This window comes from Scyliorhinus torazame, chromosome 4, assembly GCF_047496885.1.
Source record: "Scyliorhinus torazame isolate Kashiwa2021f chromosome 4, sScyTor2.1, whole genome shotgun sequence".
In the NCBI taxonomy this organism is placed as follows: domain Eukaryota; kingdom Metazoa; phylum Chordata; class Chondrichthyes; order Carcharhiniformes; family Scyliorhinidae; genus Scyliorhinus; species Scyliorhinus torazame.
This window is the reverse complement of record NC_092710.1, coordinates 9,926,708-9,947,311: the sequence shown is the minus strand read 5'-3', so window position 1 is coordinate 9,947,311 and position 20,604 is coordinate 9,926,708. Positions and strand designations below refer to the sequence as shown.

Sequence of the window (20,604 nt, the reverse complement as noted above, 5' to 3'; positions counted from 1 at the left end):
AGCTGGAGGAGGTTACAGTGATAGGGAGGGGTGTAGGGGCTGGAGGAGGTTACAGAGATAGGGAGGGTTGTAGGAGCTGGAGGAGGTTACAGAGATAGGGAGGGTTGCAGGGGGCTGGAGGAGGTGACAGTGATAGCGAGTGTTGTCGGGACGGGAGGAGGTTACAGAGATAGGGGGGGTGTAGGAGCTGGAGGAGGTTACAGAGATAGGGAGGGTTGCAGGGGGCTGGAGGAGGTTACAGTGATAGGGAGGGGTGTAGGGGCTGGAGGAGTTTACAGAGATAGGGAGGGTTGTAGGGACTGGAAGAGGTTACAGAGATAGGGAGGGTTGCAGGGGGCTGGAGGAGGTTACAGAGATAGGGAGGGTTGTAGGGGGCTGGAGGAGGTTACAGAGATAGGGAGGGTTGTAGGGACTGGAGGAGGTTACAGAGATAGGGAGGGGTGTAGGGGCTGGAGGAGGTAACAGAGATAGGGAGGGTTGTAGGGGCCGGAGGAGGTTACAGAGATAGGGAGGGGTGTAGGGGCTGGAGGAGGTTACAGAGATAGGGAGGGTTGTAGGAGCTGGAGGAGGTTAAAGAGATAGGGAGAGTTGCAGGGGGCTGGAGGAGGTTACAGAGATAGGGAGGGTTGTAGGCGGCTGGAGGAGGTTACAGAGATAGGGAGGGTTGTGGGGGCTGGAGGAGGTTACAGAGATAGGGAGATTTGTGGGGGCTGGAGGAGGTTACAGAGATAGGGAGGGTTGTGGGGGCTGGAGGAAGTTACAGAGATCGGGAGGGTTGTAGGGGCTGGAGGAGGTTACAGAGATAGGGAGGGTTGTAGGGACTGGAGGAGGTTACAGAGGTAGGGAGGATTGTAGGGACTGCAGGAGGTTACAGAGATAGGGAGGGTTGTAGGGGCTGGAGGAGGTTACAGAGATGGGGAGGTTTGTAGGGGCTGGAGGAGGTTACAGAGATAGGGAGGGGTGTGGGGTTGGAGGAGGGTACAGAGATAGGGAGGGTTGTGGGGGCTGGAGGAGGTTACAGAGATAGGGAGGGTTGTAGGGGCTGGAGGAGGTTACAGAGATAGGGAGGGTTGTAGGGGCTGGGGGAGGTTACAGAGATAGGGAGGGTGTAGGGGGCTGGAGGAGGTTACTGAGATAGGGAGGGGTGTAGGGGCTGGAGGAGGTTACAGAGATTGGGAGGGGTGTAGGGGCTGGAGGAGGTTACAGAGATTGGGGGGTTGTAGGGGCCGGAGGAGGTTACAGAGATTGGGAGGGGTGTAGGGGCTGGAGGAGGTAACAGAGATTGGGAGGGTTGTAGGGGCTGGAGGAGGTTACAGAGATAGGGAGGGGTGTAGGGGCTGGAGGAGATTACAGAGATAGGGAGGGTTGTGGGGGCTGGAGGAGGTTACACAGATTGGGAGGGTTGTAGGGGCTGGAGGAGGTTACAGAGATAGGGAGGGTTGTAGGGGCTGGAGGAGGTTACAGAGATAGGGAGGGTTGTAGGGGCCGGAGGAGGTTACAGAGATTGGGAGGGTTGTAGGGGCTGGAGGAGGTTACAGAGATAGGGAGGGGTGTAGGGGCTGGAGGAGGTTACGAGATTGGGAGGGTTGTAGGGGCTGGAGGAGGTTTCAGAGATAGGGAGGGGTGTAGGGGCTGGAGGAGGTTACAGAGATAGGGAGGGTTGTCGGGGCTGGAGGAGGTTACAGAGATAGGGAGGGGTGTAGGGGCTGGAGGAGATTACAGAGATAGGGAGGGTTGTAGGGGCTGGAGGAGGTTACAGAGATAGGGAGGGTTGTAGGGGCTGGAGGAGATTACAGAGATAGGGAGGGTTGTAGGGGCTGGAGGAGGTTACAGAGATAGGGAGGGTTGTCGGGGCTGGAGGAGGTTACAGAGATAGGGAGGGGTGTAGGGGCTGGAGGAGGTTACAGAGATAGGGAGGGGTGTGGGGGCTGGAGGAGATTACAGAGATAGGGAGGGTTGTTGGGGCTGGAGGAGGTTACAGTGATAGGGAGGGGTGTAGGGGCTGGAGGAGGTTACAGAGATAGGGAGGGTTGTAGGAGCTGGAGGAGGTTACAGAGATAGGGAGGGTTGTAGGAGCTGGAGGAGGTTACAGAGATAGGGAGGGTTGTAGGGGCTGGAGGAGATTACAGAGATAGGGAGGGTTGTAGGAGCTGGAGGAGGTTACAGTGATAGGGAGGGGTGTAGGGGCTGGAGGAGGTTACAGAGATAGGGAGGGTTGTAGGAGCTGGAGGAGGTTACAGAGATAGGGAGGGTTGCAGGGGGCTGGAGGAGGTGACAGTGATAGCGAGTGTTGTCGGGACGGGAGGAGGTTACAGAGATAGGGGGGGTGTAGGAGCTGGAGGAGGTTACAGAGATAGGGAGGGTTGCAGGGGGCTGGAGGAGGTTACAGTGATAGGGAGGGGTGTAGGGGCTGGAGGAGTTTACAGAGATAGGGAGGGTTGTAGGGACTGGAAGAGGTTACAGAGATAGGGAGGGTTGCAGGGGGCTGGAGGAGGTTACAGAGATAGGGAGGGTTGTAGGGGGCTGGAGGAGGTTACAGAGATAGGGAGGGTTGTGGGGGCTAGAGGAGGTTACAGAGATAGGGAGGGTTGTGGGGGCTGGAGGAGGTTACAGAGATAGGGAGGGGTGTAGGGGCTGGAGGAGGTTACAGAGATAGGGAGGGGTGTAGGGGCTGGAGGAGGTTACAGAGATAGGGGGGGTTGTAGGGGCTGGAGGAGATTACAGAGATAGGGAGGGTTGTAGGAGCTGGAGGAGGTTACAGTGATAGGGAGGGGTGTAGGGGCTGGAGGAGGTTACAGAGATAGGGAGGGTTGTAGGAGCTGGAGGAGGTTAAAGAGATAGGGAGAGTTGCAGGGGGCTGGAGGAGGTTACAGAGATAGGGAGGGTTGTAGGCGGCTGGAGGAGGTTACAGAGATAGGGAGGGTTGTGGGGGCTGGAGGAGGTTACAGAGATAGGGAGATTTGTGGGGGCTGGAGGAGGTTACAGAGATAGGGAGGGTTGTGGGGGCTGGAGGAAGTTACAGAGATAGGGAGGGTTGTAGGGGCTGGAGGAGGTTACAGAGATAGGGAGGGTTGTAGGGACTGGAGGAGGTTACAGAGGTAGGGAGGATTGTAGGGGCTGCAGGAGGTTACAGAGATAGGGAGGGTTGTAGGGGCTGGAGGAGGTTACAGAGATGGGGAGGTTTGTAGGGGCTGGAGGAGGTTACAGAGATAGGGAGGGGTGTGGGGTTGGAGGAGGGTACAGAGATAGGGAGGGTTGTGGGGGCTGGAGGAGGTTACAGAGATAGGGAGGGTTGTAGGGGCTGGAGGAGGTTACAGAGATAGGGAGGGTTGTAGGGGCTGGGGGAGGTTACAGAAATAGGGAGGGAGGGCTGGAGGAGGTTACAGAGATAGGGAGGGGTGTAGGGGCTGGAGGAGGTTACAGAGATAGGGAGGGGTGTAGGTACTGGAGGTGGTTACAGAGATAGGGAGGGGTGTAGGGGCTGGAGGAGGTTACAGTGATAGGGAGGGTTGTAGGGGCTGGAGCGGGTTACAGAGATAGGGAGGGTTGTAGGGACTGGAGGAGGTTACAGAGATAGGGAGGGTTGTAGGGACTGGAGGAGGTTACAGAGATCGAGAGGGGGTGAAGGGGCTGGAGGAGGTTACAGAGATAGGGAGGGTTGTAGGGGCTGGAGGAGGTTACAGTGATATGGAGGGTTGTAGGGGCTGGAGGAGAATACAGAGATCGAGAGGGGGTGAAAGGGGTTGGAGGAGGGTACAGAGATAGGGAGGGTTGTGGGGACTGGAGGAGGTTACAGAGATAGGGAGGGCTGTATGGGCTGGAGGAGGTTACAGAGATAGGGAGGGTTGTTGGGGCTGGAGGAGGTTACAGAGATAGGGAGGGTTGTAGGGGCTGGAGGAGGTTACAGAGATAGGGAGGGTTGTAGGGATTGGAGGAGGTTACAGAGATCGAGAGAGGGTGAAGGGGCTGGAGGAGGTTACAGAGATAGGGAGGGGTTGTAGGGGCTGGAGGAGGTTACAGAGATCGAGAGGGGGTGAAGGGGCTGGAGGAGGTTACAGAGATAGGGAGGGTTGTAGGGGCTGGAGGAGGTTACAGAGATCGAGAGGGGGTGAAGGGGCTGGAGGAGGTTACAGAGATAGGGAGGGTTGTAGGAGCTAGAGGAGGTTACAGAGATAGGGAGGGTTTTAGGGACTGGAGGAGGTTACGGAGATAGGCAGGGTTGTAGGGGCTGGAGGAGGTTACAGAGATAGGGAGGGTTGTATGGGCTGGAGGAGGTTAGAGAGATAGGGAGGGTTGTAGGGACTGGAGGAGGTTACAGAGATAGGGAGGGTTGTAGGGGCTGGAGGAGGTTACAGAGATAGGGAGGGTTGTAGGGGCTGGAGGAGGTTACAGAGATAGGGAGGGGTGTAGGGGCTAGAGGAGGTTACAGAGATAGGGAGGGTTGTAGGGACTGGAGGAGGTTACAGAGATAGGGAGGGGTGTAGGGGCTGGAGGAGGTTACAGAGATAGGGAGGGTTGTAGGGGCTGGAGGAGGTTACAGAGATAGGGAGGGTTGTAGGGGCTGGAGGAGGTTACAGAGATAGGGAGGGTTGTAGGGGCTGGAGGAGGTTACAGAGATAGGGAGGGTTGTAGGGGCTGGAGGAGGTTACAGAGATAGGGAGGGGCGTAGGGCTGGAGGAGGTTACAGAGATAGGGAGGGTTGTAGGGGCTGGAGGAGGTTACAGAGATAGGGAGGGGTGTAGGGGACTGGAGGAGGTTACAGAGATAGGGAGGGGTTGTAGGGGCTGGAGAAGGTTACAGAGATAGGGAGGGGTGTAGGGGACTGGAGGAGGTTACAGAGATAGGGAGGGTTGTAGGGGCTGGAGGAGGTTACAGAGATAGGGAGGGGTGTAGGAGCTGGAGGAGGTTACAGAGATACGGAGGGGCGTAGGGCTGGAGGAGGTTACAGAGATAGGGAGGGGTGTAGGAGCTGGAGGAGGTTACAGAGATAGGGAGGGGCGTAGGGCTGGAGGAGGTTACAGAGATAGGGAGGGTTGTAGGGGCTGGAGGAGGTTAGAGATAGGGAGGGGTGTAGGGGACTGGAGGAGGTTACAGAGATAGGGAGGGGTTGTAGGGGCTGGAGAAGGTTACAGAGATAGGGAGGGTTGTTGGGGCTGGAGGAGGTTACAGAGATAGGGAGGGGTGTAGGGGCTGGAGGAGGTTACAGAGATAGGGAGGGCTTGTAGGGGCTGGAGAAGGTTACAGAGATAGGGAGGGGTGTAGGGGACTGGAGGAGGTTACAGAGATAGGGAGTGTTGCAGGGGCTGGAGGAGGTTACAGAGATAGGGAGGGGTGTAGGAGCTGGAGGAGGTTACAGAGATACGGAGGGGCGTAGGGCTGGAGGAGGTTACAGAGATAGGGAGGGGTGTAGGAGCTGGAGGAGGTTACAGAGATAGGGAGGGGCGTAGGGCTGGAGGAGGTTACAGAGATAGGGAGGGTTGTAGGGGCTGGAGGAGGTTAGAGATAGGGAGGGGTGTAGGGGACTGGAGGAGGTTACAGAGATAGGGAGGGATTGTAGGGGCTGGAGAAGGTTACAGAGATAGGGAGGGTTGTTGGGGCTGGAGGAGGTTACAGAGATAGGGAGGGGTGTAGGGGCTGGAGGAGGTTACAGAGATAGGGAGGGGTTGTAGGGGCTGGAGAAGGTTACAGAGATAGGGAGGGTTGTAGGGGCTGGAGGAGGTTACAGAGATAGGGAGGGTTGAAGAGGCTGGAGGAGGTTACAGAGATAGGGAGGGTTGTAGGGGCTGGAGGAGGTTACAGAGATAGGGAGGGTTGTCGGGGACTGGAGGAGAATTATGAACTTGAGGTGAATGAGGACTGTGTTTTATTCAAGGTTCGTGAAGCAGCAACTAAATCAAGGTCTGGAAAAAAAGAGTGAAATTTATTGTCATACAAATTCTCGTTGTAAAACACGCATTAAAAATGAAACTGAGGTTGGAAGTGGCAGGAACGAGGGCCCCAGCAGAACTGAGAGCAGCCAGCCTGTCTTTCTCCATGATCATGGTCACTGGGATGGAGGAAACACACACCCTGACACACACCCTGACACACATCCTCAGTGGCAGCCCTCAGCTTCCTCCAGGAAACAGAACGAAAACGGGATAAACATGTAGCCCACACCGACATAGAACTTGTTCTGAAACTCCACCCTATAGGAGAAAAAACACCGGGTTAGATACAGAGTAAAGCTCCCTCTACACTGTCCCCATCAAACACTCCCAGGACAGGTACAGCACGGAGTTAGATACAGAGTAAAGCTCCCTCTACACTGTCCCCATCAACCACTCCCAGGACAGGTACAACACGGGGTTAGATACAGAGTAAAGCTCCCTCTACACTGTCCCCATCAAACACTCCCAGGACAGGTACAACACGGGGTTAGATACAGAGTAAAGCTCCCTCTACACTGTCCCCATCAACCACTCCCAGGACAGGTACAACACGGGGTTAGATACAGAGTAAAGCTCCCTCTACACTGTCCCCATCAAACACTCCCTGGACAGGTACAGCACGGGGTTAGATACAGAGTAAAGCTCCCTCTACACTGTCCCCATCAAACACTCCCAGGACAGGTACAGCACGGGGTTAGATACAGAGTAAAGCTCCCTCTACAGTGTCCCCATCAAACACTCCCAGGACAGGTACAGCGTGGGGTTAGATACAGAGTAAAGCTCCCTCTACACTGTCCCCATCAAACACTCCCTGGACAGGTACAGCACGGGGTTAGATACAGAGTAAAGCTCCCTCTACACTGTCCCCATCAACCACTTCCAGGACAGGTACAGCACGGGGTTAGATACAGAGTAAAGCTCCCTCCACACTGTCCCCATCAAACACTCCCAGGACAGGTACAGCACGGGGTTAGATACAGAGTAAAGCTCCCTCTACACTGTCCCCATCAAACACTCCCAGGACAGGTACAGCACGGGGTTAGATACAGAGTAAAGCTCCCTCTACACTGTCCTCATCAAACTCTCCCAGGACAGGTACAGCACGGGGTTAGATACAGAGTGAAGCTCCCTCTACACTGTCCCCATCAAACACTCCCAGGACAGGTACAGCACGGGGTTAGATACAGAGTAAAGCTCCCTCTACACTGTCCCCATCAAACACTCCCAGGACAGGTACAGCGTGGGGTTAGATACAGAGTAAAGCTCCCTCTGCACTGTCCCCATCAAACACTCCCAGTACAGGTACAGCACGGGGTTAGATCCAGAGTAAAGCTCCCTCTACACTGTCCCCATCAAACACTCCCAGGACAGGTACAGCACGGGGTTAGATACAGAGTAAAGCTCCCTCTACACTGTCCCCATCAAACACTCCCAGGACAGGTACAGCACGGGGTTAGATACAGAGTAAAGCTCCCTCTACACTGTCCCCATCAAACACTCCCAGGACAGGTACAGCGTGGGGTTAGATACAGAGTAAAGCTCCCTCTGCACTGTCCCCATCAAACACTCCCAGGACAGGTACAGCACGGGGTTAGATACAGAGTAAAGCTCCCTCTACACTGTCCAAATCAAACACTCACAGGACAGGTACAGCACGGGGTTAGATACAGAGTAAAGCTCCCTCTACACTGTCCTCATCAAACTCTCCCAGGACAGGTACAGCACGGGGTTAGATACAGAGTGAAGCTCCCTCTACACTGTCCCCATCAAACGCTCCCAGGACAGGTACAGCACGGGGTTAGATACAGAGTAAAGCTCCCTCAGCACTGTCCCCATCAAACACTCCCAGGACAGGTACAGCACGGGGTTAGATACAGAGTAAAGCTCCCCCTACACTGTCCCCATCAAACACTCCCAGGACAGGTACAGCACAGGGTTAGATACAGAGTAAAGCTCCCTCTACACTGTCCCCATCAAACACTCCCAGGACAAGGTACAGCACGGGGTTAGATACAGAGTAAAGCTCCCTCTACACTGTCCCCATCAAACACTCCCAGGACAAGGTACAGCACAGGGTGAGATACAGAGTAAAGCTCCCTCTACACTGTCCCCATCAAACACTCCCAGGACAGGTACAGCACGGGGTTAGATACAGAGTAAAGCTCCCTTACACTGTCCCCATCAAACACTCCCAGGACAGGTACAGCACGGGGTTAGATACAGAGTAAAGCTCCGTCTACACTGTCCCCATCAAACACTCCCAGGACAGGTACAGCACGGGGTTAGATACAGAGTAAAGCTCCCTCTACACTGTCCACATCAAACACTCCCAGGACAGGTACAGCACGGGGTTAGATACAGAGTAAAGCTCCCTCTACCCTGTCCCCATCAAACACTCCCAGGACAGGTACAGCACGGGGTTAGATACAGAGTAAAGCTCCCTCAACACTGTCCCCATCAAACACTCCCAGGACAGGTACAGCACGGGGTTAGATACAGAGTAAAGCTCCCTCTACACTGTCCCCATCAAACACTCCCAGGACAGGTACAGCACGGGGTTAGATACAGAGTAAAGCTCCCTCGACACTGTCCCCATCAAACACTCCCAGGACAGGTACAGCACGGGGTTAGATACAGAGTAAAGCTCCGTCTACACTGTCCCCATCAAACACTCCCAGGACAGGTTCAGCTCGGGGTTAGACACAGAGTAACGCTCCCTCTACACTGCCTGTTGTGCGCCTCCCGCGGCCGTACCAATGCAGTCGGAGTGCGTGCAGGAACGCAGACAACCCCTCCATGACGAGCAGGATAGCCACCGTGAGCACGGCGAACAAGGCGAAGGCGATGAAGAGTGCGACCGACCAGGTGTAATCCGTACGCTTGAATCCCTGACGAAGAACCATTGTCCACAGAACCTCGGAGAGTTCTAGAGAAAATGCCAGAAAAGACATCAGATGCATCAGAGGTGGAGGATGTGTCAGTCACATGGACCAGCAAACACCAAATCAGTCGCAACTCCTTAACGCCTACAGAACAGGTCAAAATCAACTCAGAGCTCATTCCCCAGAGACATCAGAGATGTGCCCTTATACCTTGGTAAACACTCTTTACACCACACAGGGAGCACTGTGCACCGTCCCGGTCTCCATATCCCTCAGTTAGACCACACTGGGAGCACTGTGCACAGTCCCAGTCTCCATATCCCTCGGTTAGACCACACAGGGAGCACTGTGCACAGTCCCAGTCTCCATATCCCTCAGTTAGACCACACAAGGAGCACTGTGCACAGTCCCAGTCTCCATATCCCTCAGTTAGACCACACTGGGAGCACTGTGCACAGTCCCAGTCTCCACATCACTCAGTTAGACCACACTGGGAGCGCTGTGCACAGTTCCGGTCTCCATATCCCTCAGTTAGACCACACAGGGAGCACTGTGCACAGCCCCTGTCTCCATATCCCTCGGTTAGACCACACTGGGAGCACTGTGCACAGTTCCAGTCTCCATATCCCTCGGTTAGACCACACTGGGAGCACTGTGCACAGTTCAGGTCTCCATATCCCTCAGTTAGACCACACGGGGAGCACTGTGCACCGTCCCAGTCTCCATATCCCTCGGTTAGACCACACTGGGAGCACTGTGCACAGTCCCAGTCTCCATATCCCTCAGACCACACTGGGAGCACTGTGCACAGTTCAGGTCTCCATATCCCTCAGTTAGACCACACTGGGATCACTGTGCACAATCCCAGTCTCCATATCCCTCAGTTAGACCACACTGGGAGCACTGTGCACAGTTCCAGTCTCCATAACCCTCAGTTAGACCACACTGGGAGCACTGTGCACAGTTCCGATCTCCATATCCCTCAGTTAGACCACACTGGGAGCACTGTGCACAGTCCCAGTCTCCATATCCCTCAGACCACACTGGGAGCACTGTGCACAGTTCCAGTCTCCGTATCCCTCAGTTAGACCACACTGGGAGCACAGTGCACAGTCCCAGTCTCCATATCCCTCAGTTAGACCACACTGGGAGCACTGTGCACAGTTCCAGTCTCCATATCCCTCAGTTAGACCACACTGGGAGCACAGTGCACAGTCCCAGTCTCCATATCCCTCAGTTAGACCACACTGGGAGCACTGTGCACAGTCGCAGTCTCCATATCCCTCAGTTAGACCACACTGGGAGCACTGTGCACAATCCCAGTCTCCATATCCCCCAGTTAGACCACACTGGGAGCACTGTGCACAGTCGCAGTCTCCATATCCCTCAGTTAGACCACACTGGGAGCACTGTGCACAGTTCCAGTCTCCATACCCCTCAGTTAGACCACACTGGGAGCACTGTGCACAGTCCCTGTCTCCGTATCCCTCGGTTAGACCACGCTGGGAGCATTGTGCACAGTTCCAGTCTCCGTATCCCTCAGTTAGACCACACTGGGAGCACTGTGCATAGTTCCAGTCTCCATATCCCTCAGTTAGACCACACGGGGAGCACTGTGCACAGTTCCAGTCTCCGTATCCCTCAGTTAGACCACACTGGGAGCACTGTGCACAGTTCCAGTCTCCACATCCCTCAGTTAGACCACACTGGGAGCACTGTGCACAGTTCCAGTCTCCGTATCCCTCGGTTAGACCACACGGGGAGCACTGTGCACAGTTCCAGTCTCCACATCCCTCAGTTAGACCACACTGGGAGCACTGTGCACAGTTCCAGTCTCCGTATCCCTCGGTTAGACCACACTGGGAGGTCTGTGCACAGTTCCAGTCTCCGTATCCCTCGGTTAGACCACACTGGGAGCACTGTGCACAGTTCCAGTCTCCATATCCCTCAGTTAGACCACACGGGGAGCACTGTGCACAGTTCCAGTCTCCACATCCCTCAGTTAGACCACACTGGGAGCACTGTGCACAGTTCCAGTCTCCGTATCCCTCAGTTAGACCACACTGGGAGCACTGTGCACAGTCCCAGTCTCCATATCCCTCAGTTAGACCACACTGGGAGCACTGTGCACAGTCCCAGTCTCCATATCCCTCAGACCACACTGGGAGCACTGTGCACAGTCCCTGTCTCCATATCCCTCGGTTAGACCACACTGGGAGCACTGTGCACAGTCCCAGTCTCCATATCCCTCAGACCACACTGGGAGCACTGTGCACAGTCCCAGTCTCCATATCCCTCAGACCACACTGGGAGCACTGTGCACAGTTCCAGTCTCCGTATCCCTCAGTTAGACCACACTGGGAGCACTGTGCACAGTCCCAGTCTCCATATCCCTCAGTTAGACCACACTGGGAGCACTGTGCACAGTCCCAGTCTCCATATCCCTCAGACCACACTGGGAGCACTGTGCACAGTCCCAGTCTCCATATCCCTCGGTCAGACCACACTGGGAGCACTGTGCACAGTCCCAGTCTCCACATCCCTCAGTTAGACCACACGGGGAGCACTGTGCACAGTTCAGGTCTCCATATCCCTCAGTTAGACCACACTGGGAGCACTGTGCACAGTTCCCGTCTCCGTATCCCTCAGTTAGACCACACTGGGAGCACTGTGCACAGTCCCAGTCTCCATATCCCTCAGACCACACTGGGAGCACTGTGCACAGTTCCAGTCTCCGTAGTACACACTGGGAGCACTGTGCACAGTTCCCGTCTCCGTATCCCTCAGTTAGACCACACTGGGAGCACTGTGCACAGTCCCAGTCTCCATATTCCTCAGACCACACTGGGAGCACTGTGCACAGTTCCAGTCTCCGTATCCCTCAGTTAGACCACACTGGGAGCACAGTGCACAGTTCCGGTCTCCATATCCCTCAGTTAGACCACACTGGGAGCACTGTGCACAGTTCCAGTCTCCCTATCCCTCAGTTAGACCACACTGGGAGCACAGTGCACAGTCCTAGTCTCCATATCCCTCAGTTAGACCACACTGGGAGCACTGTGCACAATCCCAGTCTCCATATCCCCCAGTTAGACCACACTGGGAGCACTGTGCACAGTCGCAGTCTCCATATCCCTCAGTTAGACCACACTGGGAGCACTGTGCACAGTTCCAGTCTCCATACCCCTCAGTTAGACCACACTGGGAGCACTGTGCACAGTTCCAGTCTCCTTATCCCTCAGTTAGACCACACTGGGAGCACTGTGCACAGTTCCAGTCTCCATATCCCTCAGTTAGACCACACGGGGAGCACTGTGCACAGTTCCAGTCTCCGTATCCCTCAGTTAGACCACACTGGGAGCACTGTGCACAGTTCCAGTCTCCACATCCCTCAGTTAGACCACACTGGGAGCACTGTGCACAGTTCCAGTCTCCGTATCCCTCGGTTAGACCACACGGGGAGCACTGTGCACAGTTCCAGTCTCCACATCCCTCAGTTAGACCACACTGGGAGCACTGTGCACAGTTCCAGTCTCCGTATCCCTCGGTTAGACCACACTGGGAGGTCTGTGCACAGTTCCAGTCTCCGTATCCCTCGGTTAGACCACACTGGGAGCACTGTGCACAGTTCTGGTCTCCATATCCCTCGGTTAGAACACACTGGGAGCACTGTGCACAGTCCCAGTCTCCGTATCCCTCAGTTAGACCACACTGGGAGCACTGTGCACAGTTCCAGTCTCCACATCCCTCAGTTAGACCACACTGGGAGCACTGTGCACAGTTCCAGTCTCCGTATCCCTCGGTTAGACCACACTGGGAGCACTGTGCACAGTTCCAGTCTCCACATCCCTCAGTTAGACCACACTGGGAGCACTGTGCACAGTTCCAGTCTCCACATCCCTCAGTTAGACCACACTGGGAGCACTGTGCACAGTTCCAGTCTCCGTATCCCTCAGTTAGACCACACTGGGAGCACTGTGCACAGTCCCAGTCTCCATATCCCTCAGTTAGACCACACTGGGAGCACTGTGCACAGTCCCAGTCTCCATATCCCTCAGACCACACTGGGAGCACTGTGCACAGTCCCTGTCTCCATATCCCTCGGTTAGACCACACTGGGAGCACTGTGCACAGTCCCAGTCTCCATATCCCTCAGACCACACTGGGAGCACTGTGCACAGTTCCAGTCTCCGTATCCCTCAGTTAGACCACACTGGGAGCACTGTGCACAGTCCCAGTCTCCATATCCCTCAGTTAGACCACACTGGGAGCACTGTGCACAGTCCCAGTCTCCATATCCCTCAGACCACACTGGGAGCACTGTGCACAGTCCCAGTCTCCATATCCCTCGGTCAGACCACACTGGGAGCACTGTGCACAGTCCCAGTCTCCACATCCCTCAGTTAGACCACACGGGGAGCACTGTGCACAGTTCAGGTCTCCATATCCCTCAGTTAGACCACACTGGGAGCACTGTGCACAGTTCCCGTCTCCGTATCCCTCAGTTAGACCACACTGGGAGCACTGTGCACAGTCCCAGTCTCCATATCCCTCAGACCACACTGGGAGCACTGTGCACAGTTCCAGTCTCCGTAGTACACACTGGGAGCACTGTGCACAGTTCCCGTCTCCGTATCCCTCAGTTAGACCACACTGGGAGCACTGTGCACAGTCCCAGTCTCCATATTCCTCAGACCACACTGGGAGCACTGTGCACAGTTCCAGTCTCCGTATCCCTCAGTTAGACCACACTGGGAGCACAGTGCACAGTTCCGGTCTCCATATCCCTCAGTTAGACCACACTGGGAGCACTGTGCACAGTTCCAGTCTCCCTATCCCTCAGTTAGACCACACTGGGAGCACAGTGCACAGTCCCAGTCTCCATATCCCTCAGTTAGACCACACTGGGAGCACTGTGCACAATCCCAGTCTCCATATCCCCCAGTTAGACCACACTGGGAGCACTGTGCACAGTCGCAGTCTCCATATCCCTCAGTTAGACCACACTGGGAGCACTGTGCACAGTTCCAGTCTCCATACCCCTCAGTTAGACCACACTGGGAGCACTGTGCACAGTTCCAGTCTCCTTATCCCTCAGTTAGACCACACTGGGAGCACTGTGCACAGTTCCAGTCTCCATATCCCTCAGTTAGACCACACGGGGAGCACTGTGCACAGTTCCAGTCTCCGTATCCCTCAGTTAGACCACACTGGGAGCACTGTGCACAGTTCCAGTCTCCACATCCCTCAGTTAGACCACACTGGGAGCACTGTGCACAGTTCCAGTCTCCGTATCCCTCGGTTAGACCACACGGGGAGCACTGTGCACAGTTCCAGTCTCCACATCCCTCAGTTAGACCACACTGGGAGCACTGTGCACAGTTCCAGTCTCCGTATCCCTCGGTTAGACCACACTGGGAGGTCTGTGCACAGTTCCAGTCTCCGTATCCCTCGGTTAGACCACACTGGGAGCACTGTGCACAGTTCTGGTCTCCATATCCCTCGGTTAGACCACACTGGGAGCACTGTGCACAGTCCCAGTCTCCATATCCCTCAGTTAGACCACACTGGGAGCACTGTGCACAGTTCCAGTCTCCATATCCCTCAGTTAGACCACACGGGGAGCACTGTGCACAGTTCCAGTCTCCACATCCCTCAGTTAGACCACACTTGGAGGTCTGTGCACAGTTCCAGTCTCCGTATCCCTCAGTTAGACCACACTGGGAGCACTGTGCACAGTTCCAGTCTCCGTATCCCTCAGTTAGACCACACTGGGAGCACTGTGCACAGTCCCAGTCTCCATATCCCTCAGTTAGACCACACGGGGAGCACTGTGCACCGTCCCGGTCTCCATATCCCTCGGTTAGACCACACTGGGAGCACTGTGCACAGTCCCAGTCTCCATATCCCTCGGTTAAACCACACTGGGAGCGCTGTGCACAGTTCCAGTCTCCATACCCCTCAGTTAGACCACACTGGGAGGTCTGTGCACAGTTCCGGTCTCCACATCCCTCGGTCAGACCACACTGGGAGGTCTGTGCACAGTTCCAGTCTCCGTATCCCTCGGTTAGACCACACTGGGAGGTCGGTGCACAGTCCCAGTCTCCATATCCCTCGGTTAGACCACACTGGGAGCACAGTGCACAGTCCCAGTCTCCATATCCCTCAGTTAGACCACACTGGGAGCACTGTGCACAGTCCCATTCTCCCTATCCCTCAGTTAGACCACACTGGGAGCACAGTGCACAGTCCTAGTCTCCATATCCCTTGGTCAGACCACACAGGGAGCACTGTGCACAGTCCCAGTCTCCACATCCCTCAGTTAGACCACACTGGGAGCACTGTGCACAGTTCCAGTCTCCGTATCCCTCAGTTAGACCACACTGGGAGCACAGTGCACCGTCCCGGTCTCCATATCCCTCGGTTAGACCACACTGGGAGCACAGTGCACAGTCCCAGTCTCCATATCCCTCGGTCAGACCACACTGGGAGCACAGTGCACAGTCCCAGTCTCCATATCCCTCGGTTAGACCACACTGTGAGCACTGTGCACCGTCCCGGTCTCCATATCCCTCGGTTAGACCACACTGGGAGCACTGTGCACAGTCCCAGTCTCCACATCCCTCAGTTAGACCATTCTGGGAGCACTGTGCACCGTCCCAGTCTCCATATCCCTCAGTTAGACCACACTGGGAGCACTGTGCACCGTCCCGGTCTCCATATCCCTCGGTTAGACCACACTGGGAGCATAGTGCACAGTCCCAGTCTCCATATCCCTCAGTTAGACCACACTGGGAGCACTGTGCACAGTCCCAGTCTCCACATCCCTCAGTTAGACCATTCTGGGAGCACTGTGCACCGTCCCAGTCTCCATATCCCTCCGTTAGACCACACTGGGAGCACTGTGCACAGTCCCAGTCTCCACATCCCTCAGTTAGACCATTCTGGGAGCACTGTGCACCGTCCCAGTCTCCATATCCCTCAGTTAGACCACACTGGGAGGTCTGTGCACAGTTCCAGTCTCCACATCCCTCAGTTAGACCACACTGGGAGCACTGTGCACAGTCCCAATATCCCTTGGTTAGACCACACTGGGAGCACGGTGCACAGTTCCAGTCTCCATATCCCTCAGTTAGACCACACTGGGAGCACTGTGCGCAGTTCCGGTCTCCATATCCCTCAGTTAGACCACACTGGGAGCACTGTGCACAGTCCCAGTCTCCATATCCCCCAGTTAGACCACACTGGGAGCACTGTGCACAGTTCCAGTCTCCACATCCCTCAGTTAGACCACACTGGGAGTACTGTGCACAGTTCCAGTCTCCATATCCCCCAGTTAGACCACACTGGGAGCACTGTGCACAGTCCCAGTCTCCATATCCCCCAGTTAGACCACACTGGGAGCACTGTGCACAGTTCCAGTCTCCACATCCCTCGGTTAGACCACACTGGGAGCACTGTGCACAGTTCCAGTCTCCACATCCCTCAGTTAGACCACACTGGGAGCACTGTGCACAGTTCCAGTCTCCATATCCCTCGGTTAGACCAGACTGGGAGCACCGTGCACAGTCCCAGTCTCCATATCCCTCAGTTAGACCACACTGGGAGCACTGTGCACAGTTCCAGTCTCCATATCCCTCGGTTAGACCAGACTGGGAGCACCGTGCACAGTCCCAGTCTCCATATCCCTCAGTTAGACCACACTGGGAGCACTGTGCACAGTCCCAGTCTCCATACCCCCAGTTAGACCACACTGGGAGCACTGTGCACAGTTCCAGTCTCCACATCCCTCGGTTAGACCACACTGGGAGCACTGTGCACAGTCGCAGTCTCCATATCCCTCAGTTAGACCACACTGTGAGCACCGTGCACAGTCCCAGTCTCCATATCCCTCAGTTAGACCACACTGGGAGCACTGTGCACAGTCGCAGTCTCCATATCCCTCAGTTAGACCACACTGTGAGCACCGTGCACAGTCCCAGTCTCCATATCCCTCAGTTAGACCACACTGGGAGCACTGTGCACAGTCCCAGTCTCCATATCCCTCAGTTAGACCACACTGGGAGCACTGTGCACAGTTCCAGTCTCCATATCCCTCAGTTAGACCACACTGGGAGCACTGTGCACAGTCCCAGTCTCCATATCCCTCAGTTAGACCACACTGGGAGCACTGTGCACAGTCCCAGTCTCCATATCCCTCAGTTAGACCACACTGGGAACACTGTGCACAGTTCCAGTCTCTATATCCCTCAGTTAGACCACACTGGGAGCACTGTGCACAGTTCCAGTCTCTATATCCCTCAGTTAGACCACACTGGGAGCACTGTGCACTGTCCCATTCTCCCTATCCCTCAGTTAGACCACACTGGGAGCACTGTGCACAGTTCCGGTCTCCATATCCCTCGGTTAGACCACACTGGGAGCACTGTGCACAGTTCCAGTCTCTATATCCCTCGGTTAGACCACACTGTGAGCACTGTGCACAATCCCAGTCTCCATATCCCTCAGTTAGACCACACTGGGAGCACTGTGCACAGTCCCAGTCTCCATATCCCTCAGTTAGACCACACTGGGAGCACTGTGCACAGTTCCAGTCTCCACATCCCTCGGTTAGACCACACTGGGAGCACTGTGCACAGTTCCAGTCTCTATATCCCTCGGTTAGACCACACTGTGAGCACTGTGCACAATCCCAGTCTCTATATCCCTCAGTTAGACCACACTGGGAGCACTGTGCACAGTCCCAGTCTCCATATCCCTCAGTTAGACCACACTGGGAGCACTGTGCACAGTTCCAGTCTCCACATCCCTCGGTTAGACCACACTGGGAGCACTGTGCACAGTCCCAGTCTCCATGTCCCTCGGTTAGACCACACTGGGAGCACTGTGCACAGTCCCAGTCTCCATATCATAGAACATAGAACATAGAACAATACAGCGCAGTACAGGCCCTTCGGCCCACGATGTTGCACCGAAACAAAAGCCATCTAACCTACACTATGCCATTATCATCCATATGTTTATCCAATAAACTTTTAAATGCCCTCAATGTTGGCGAGTTCACTACTGTAGCAGGTAGGGCATTCCACGGCCTCACTACTCTTTGCGTAAAGAACCTACCTCTGACCTCTGTCCTATATCTATTACCCCTCAGTTTAAAGTTATGTCCCCTCGTGCCAGCCATTTCCATCCGCGGGAGAAGGCTCTCACTGTCCACCCTATCCAACCCCCTGATCATTTTGTATGCCTCTATTAAGTCTCCTCTTAACCTTCTTCTCTCCAACGAAAACAACCTCAAGTCCATCAGCCTTTCCTCATAAGATTTTCCCTCCATACCAGGCAACATCCTGGTAAATCTCCTCTGCACCCGCTCCAAAGCCTCCACGTCCTTCCTATAATGCGGTGACCAGAACTGTACGCAATACTCCAAATGCGGCCGTACCAGAGTTCTGTACAGCTGCAACATGACCTCCCGACTCCGGAACTCAATCCCTCTACCAATAAAGGCCAACACTCCATAGGCCTTCTTCACAACCCTATCAACCTGGGTGGCAACTTTCAGGGATCTATGTACATGACACCTAGATCCCTCTGCTCATCCACACTTCCAAGAACTTTACCATTAGCCAAATATTCCGCATTCCTGTTATTCCTTCCAAAGTGAATCACCTCACACTTCTCTACATTAAACTCCATTTGCCACCTCTCAGCCCAGCTCTGCAGCTCATCTATATCCCTCTGTAACCTGCTACATCCTTCCACACTATCGACAACACCACCGACTTTAGTATCGTCTGCAAATTTACTCACCCACCCTTCTGCGCCTTCCTCTAGGTCATTGATAAAAATGACAAACAGCAATGGCCCCAGAACAGATCCTTGTGGTACTCCACTTGTAACTGAACTCCATTCTGAATATTTCCCATCAACCACCACCCTCTGTCTTCTTTCAGCTAGCCAATTTCTGATCCACATCTCTAAATCACCCTCAATCCCCAGCCTCCGTATTTTCTGCAATAGCCTACCGTGGGGAACCTTATCAAACGCTTTGCTGAAATCCATATACACCACATCAACTGCTCTACCCTCATCTACCTGTTCAGTCACCTTCTCAAAGAACTCAATAAGGTTTGTGAGGCATGACCTACCCTTCACAAAGCCATGCTGACTATCCCTGATCATATTATTCCTATCTAGATGATTATAAATATTGTCTCTTATAATCCCCTCCAAGACTTTACCCACTACAGACGTGAGGCTCACCGGTCTATAGTTGCCGGGGTTGTCTCTGCTCCCCTTTTTGAACAAAGGGACCACATTTGCTGTCCTCCAGTCCTCTGGCACTATTTCTGGAGCCAATGATGACATAAAAATCAAAGCCAAAGGTCCAGCAATCTCTTCCCTGGCCTCCCAGAGAATCCTAGGATAAATCCCATCAGGTCCCGGGGACTTATCTATTTTCAGCCTGTCCAGAATTGCCAACACCTCTTCCCTACGTACCTCAATGCCATCTACTCTATTAGCCTGGGGCTCAGCATTCTCCTCCACAACATTATCTTTTTCCTGAGTGAATACTGACGAAAAATATTCATTTAGTATCTCGCCTATCTCTTCAGACTCCACACACAATTTCCCATCCCTGTCCTTGACTGGTCCTACTCTTTCCCTAGTCATTCGCTTATTCCTGACATACCTATAGAAAGCTTTTGGGTTTTCCTTGATCCTTCCTGCCAAATACTTCTCATGTCCCCTCCTTGCTCGTCTTAGCTCTCTCTTTAGATCCTTCCTCGTTACCTTGTAACTATCCATCGCCCCAACTGAAACTTCACACCTCATCTTCACATAGGCCTCCTTCTTCCTCTTAACAAGAGATTCCACTTCCTTGGTAAACCACGGTTCCCTCGCTCGACGCCTTCCTCCCTGCCTGATCGGTACATACTTATCAAGAACACGCAGTAGCTGATCCTTGAACAAGCCCCACTTATCCAGTGTGCCCAACACTTGCAGCCTACTTCTCCACCTTATCCCCCCCAAGTCACGTCTAATGGCATCATAATTGCCCTTCCCCCAGCTATAACTCTTGCCCTGCGGTGTATACTTATCCCTTTCCATCATCAACGTAAACGTCACCGAATTGTGGTCACTGTCCCCAAAGTGCTCTCCTACCTCCAAATCCAACACCTGGCCTGGTTCATTACCCAAAACCAAATCCAACGTGGCCTCGCCTCTTGTTGGCCTGTCAACATATTGTTTCAGGAAACCCTCCTGCACACACTGTACAAAAAACGACCCATCTATTGTACTCGAACTATATCTTTTCCAGTCAATATTTGGAAAGTTAAAGTCTCCCATAATAACTACCCTGTTACTTTCGCTCATATCCAGAATCATCTTCGCCATCCTTTCCTCTACATCCCTCGAACTATTAGGAGGCCTATAAAAAACTCCCAACAGGGTGACCTCTCCTTTCCTGTTTCTAACTTCAGCCCATACTACCTCGGAAGAAGAGTCCCCATCTAGCATCCTCTCCGCCACCGTAATACTGCTCTTGACTAGCAGCGCCACACCTCCCCCTCTTTAGCCTCCTTCTCTGAGCTTACTAAAACACCTAAACCCCAGAACCTGCAACATCCATTCCTGTCCCTGCTCTATCCATGTCTCCGAAATGGCCACAACATCGAAGTCCCAGGTACCAACCCATGCTGCCAGTTCCCCTACCTTGTTTCGTATACTCCTGGCATTGAAGTAGACACACTTCAAACCACCTACCTGAACACTGGCCCCCTCCTGCG

At 54.2% G+C, this 20,604-nt stretch overlaps 1 protein-coding gene across 1 annotated transcript in view; it reads right to left on the bottom strand.

Annotated features, from left to right (window-relative positions):
* Window positions 1-5,899: 5,899 nt before the first annotated feature.
* Window positions 5,900-20,604, bottom strand: part of LOC140410117 (V-type proton ATPase 116 kDa subunit a 2-like) — a 109,093-nt gene continuing 94,388 nt past the window's right edge. Inside the window, exons 12-13 of the mRNA XM_072498058.1 lie at window positions 8,685-8,856; window positions 5,900-6,188 (exon numbers count right to left, since the gene is read on the bottom strand). Coding sequence (XP_072354159.1) covers window positions 6,095-6,188; window positions 8,685-8,856 — 266 coding nt within the window. The 3' untranslated portion in view covers window positions 5,900-6,094. The remainder of the gene's footprint in view (window positions 6,189-8,684; window positions 8,857-20,604) is intronic.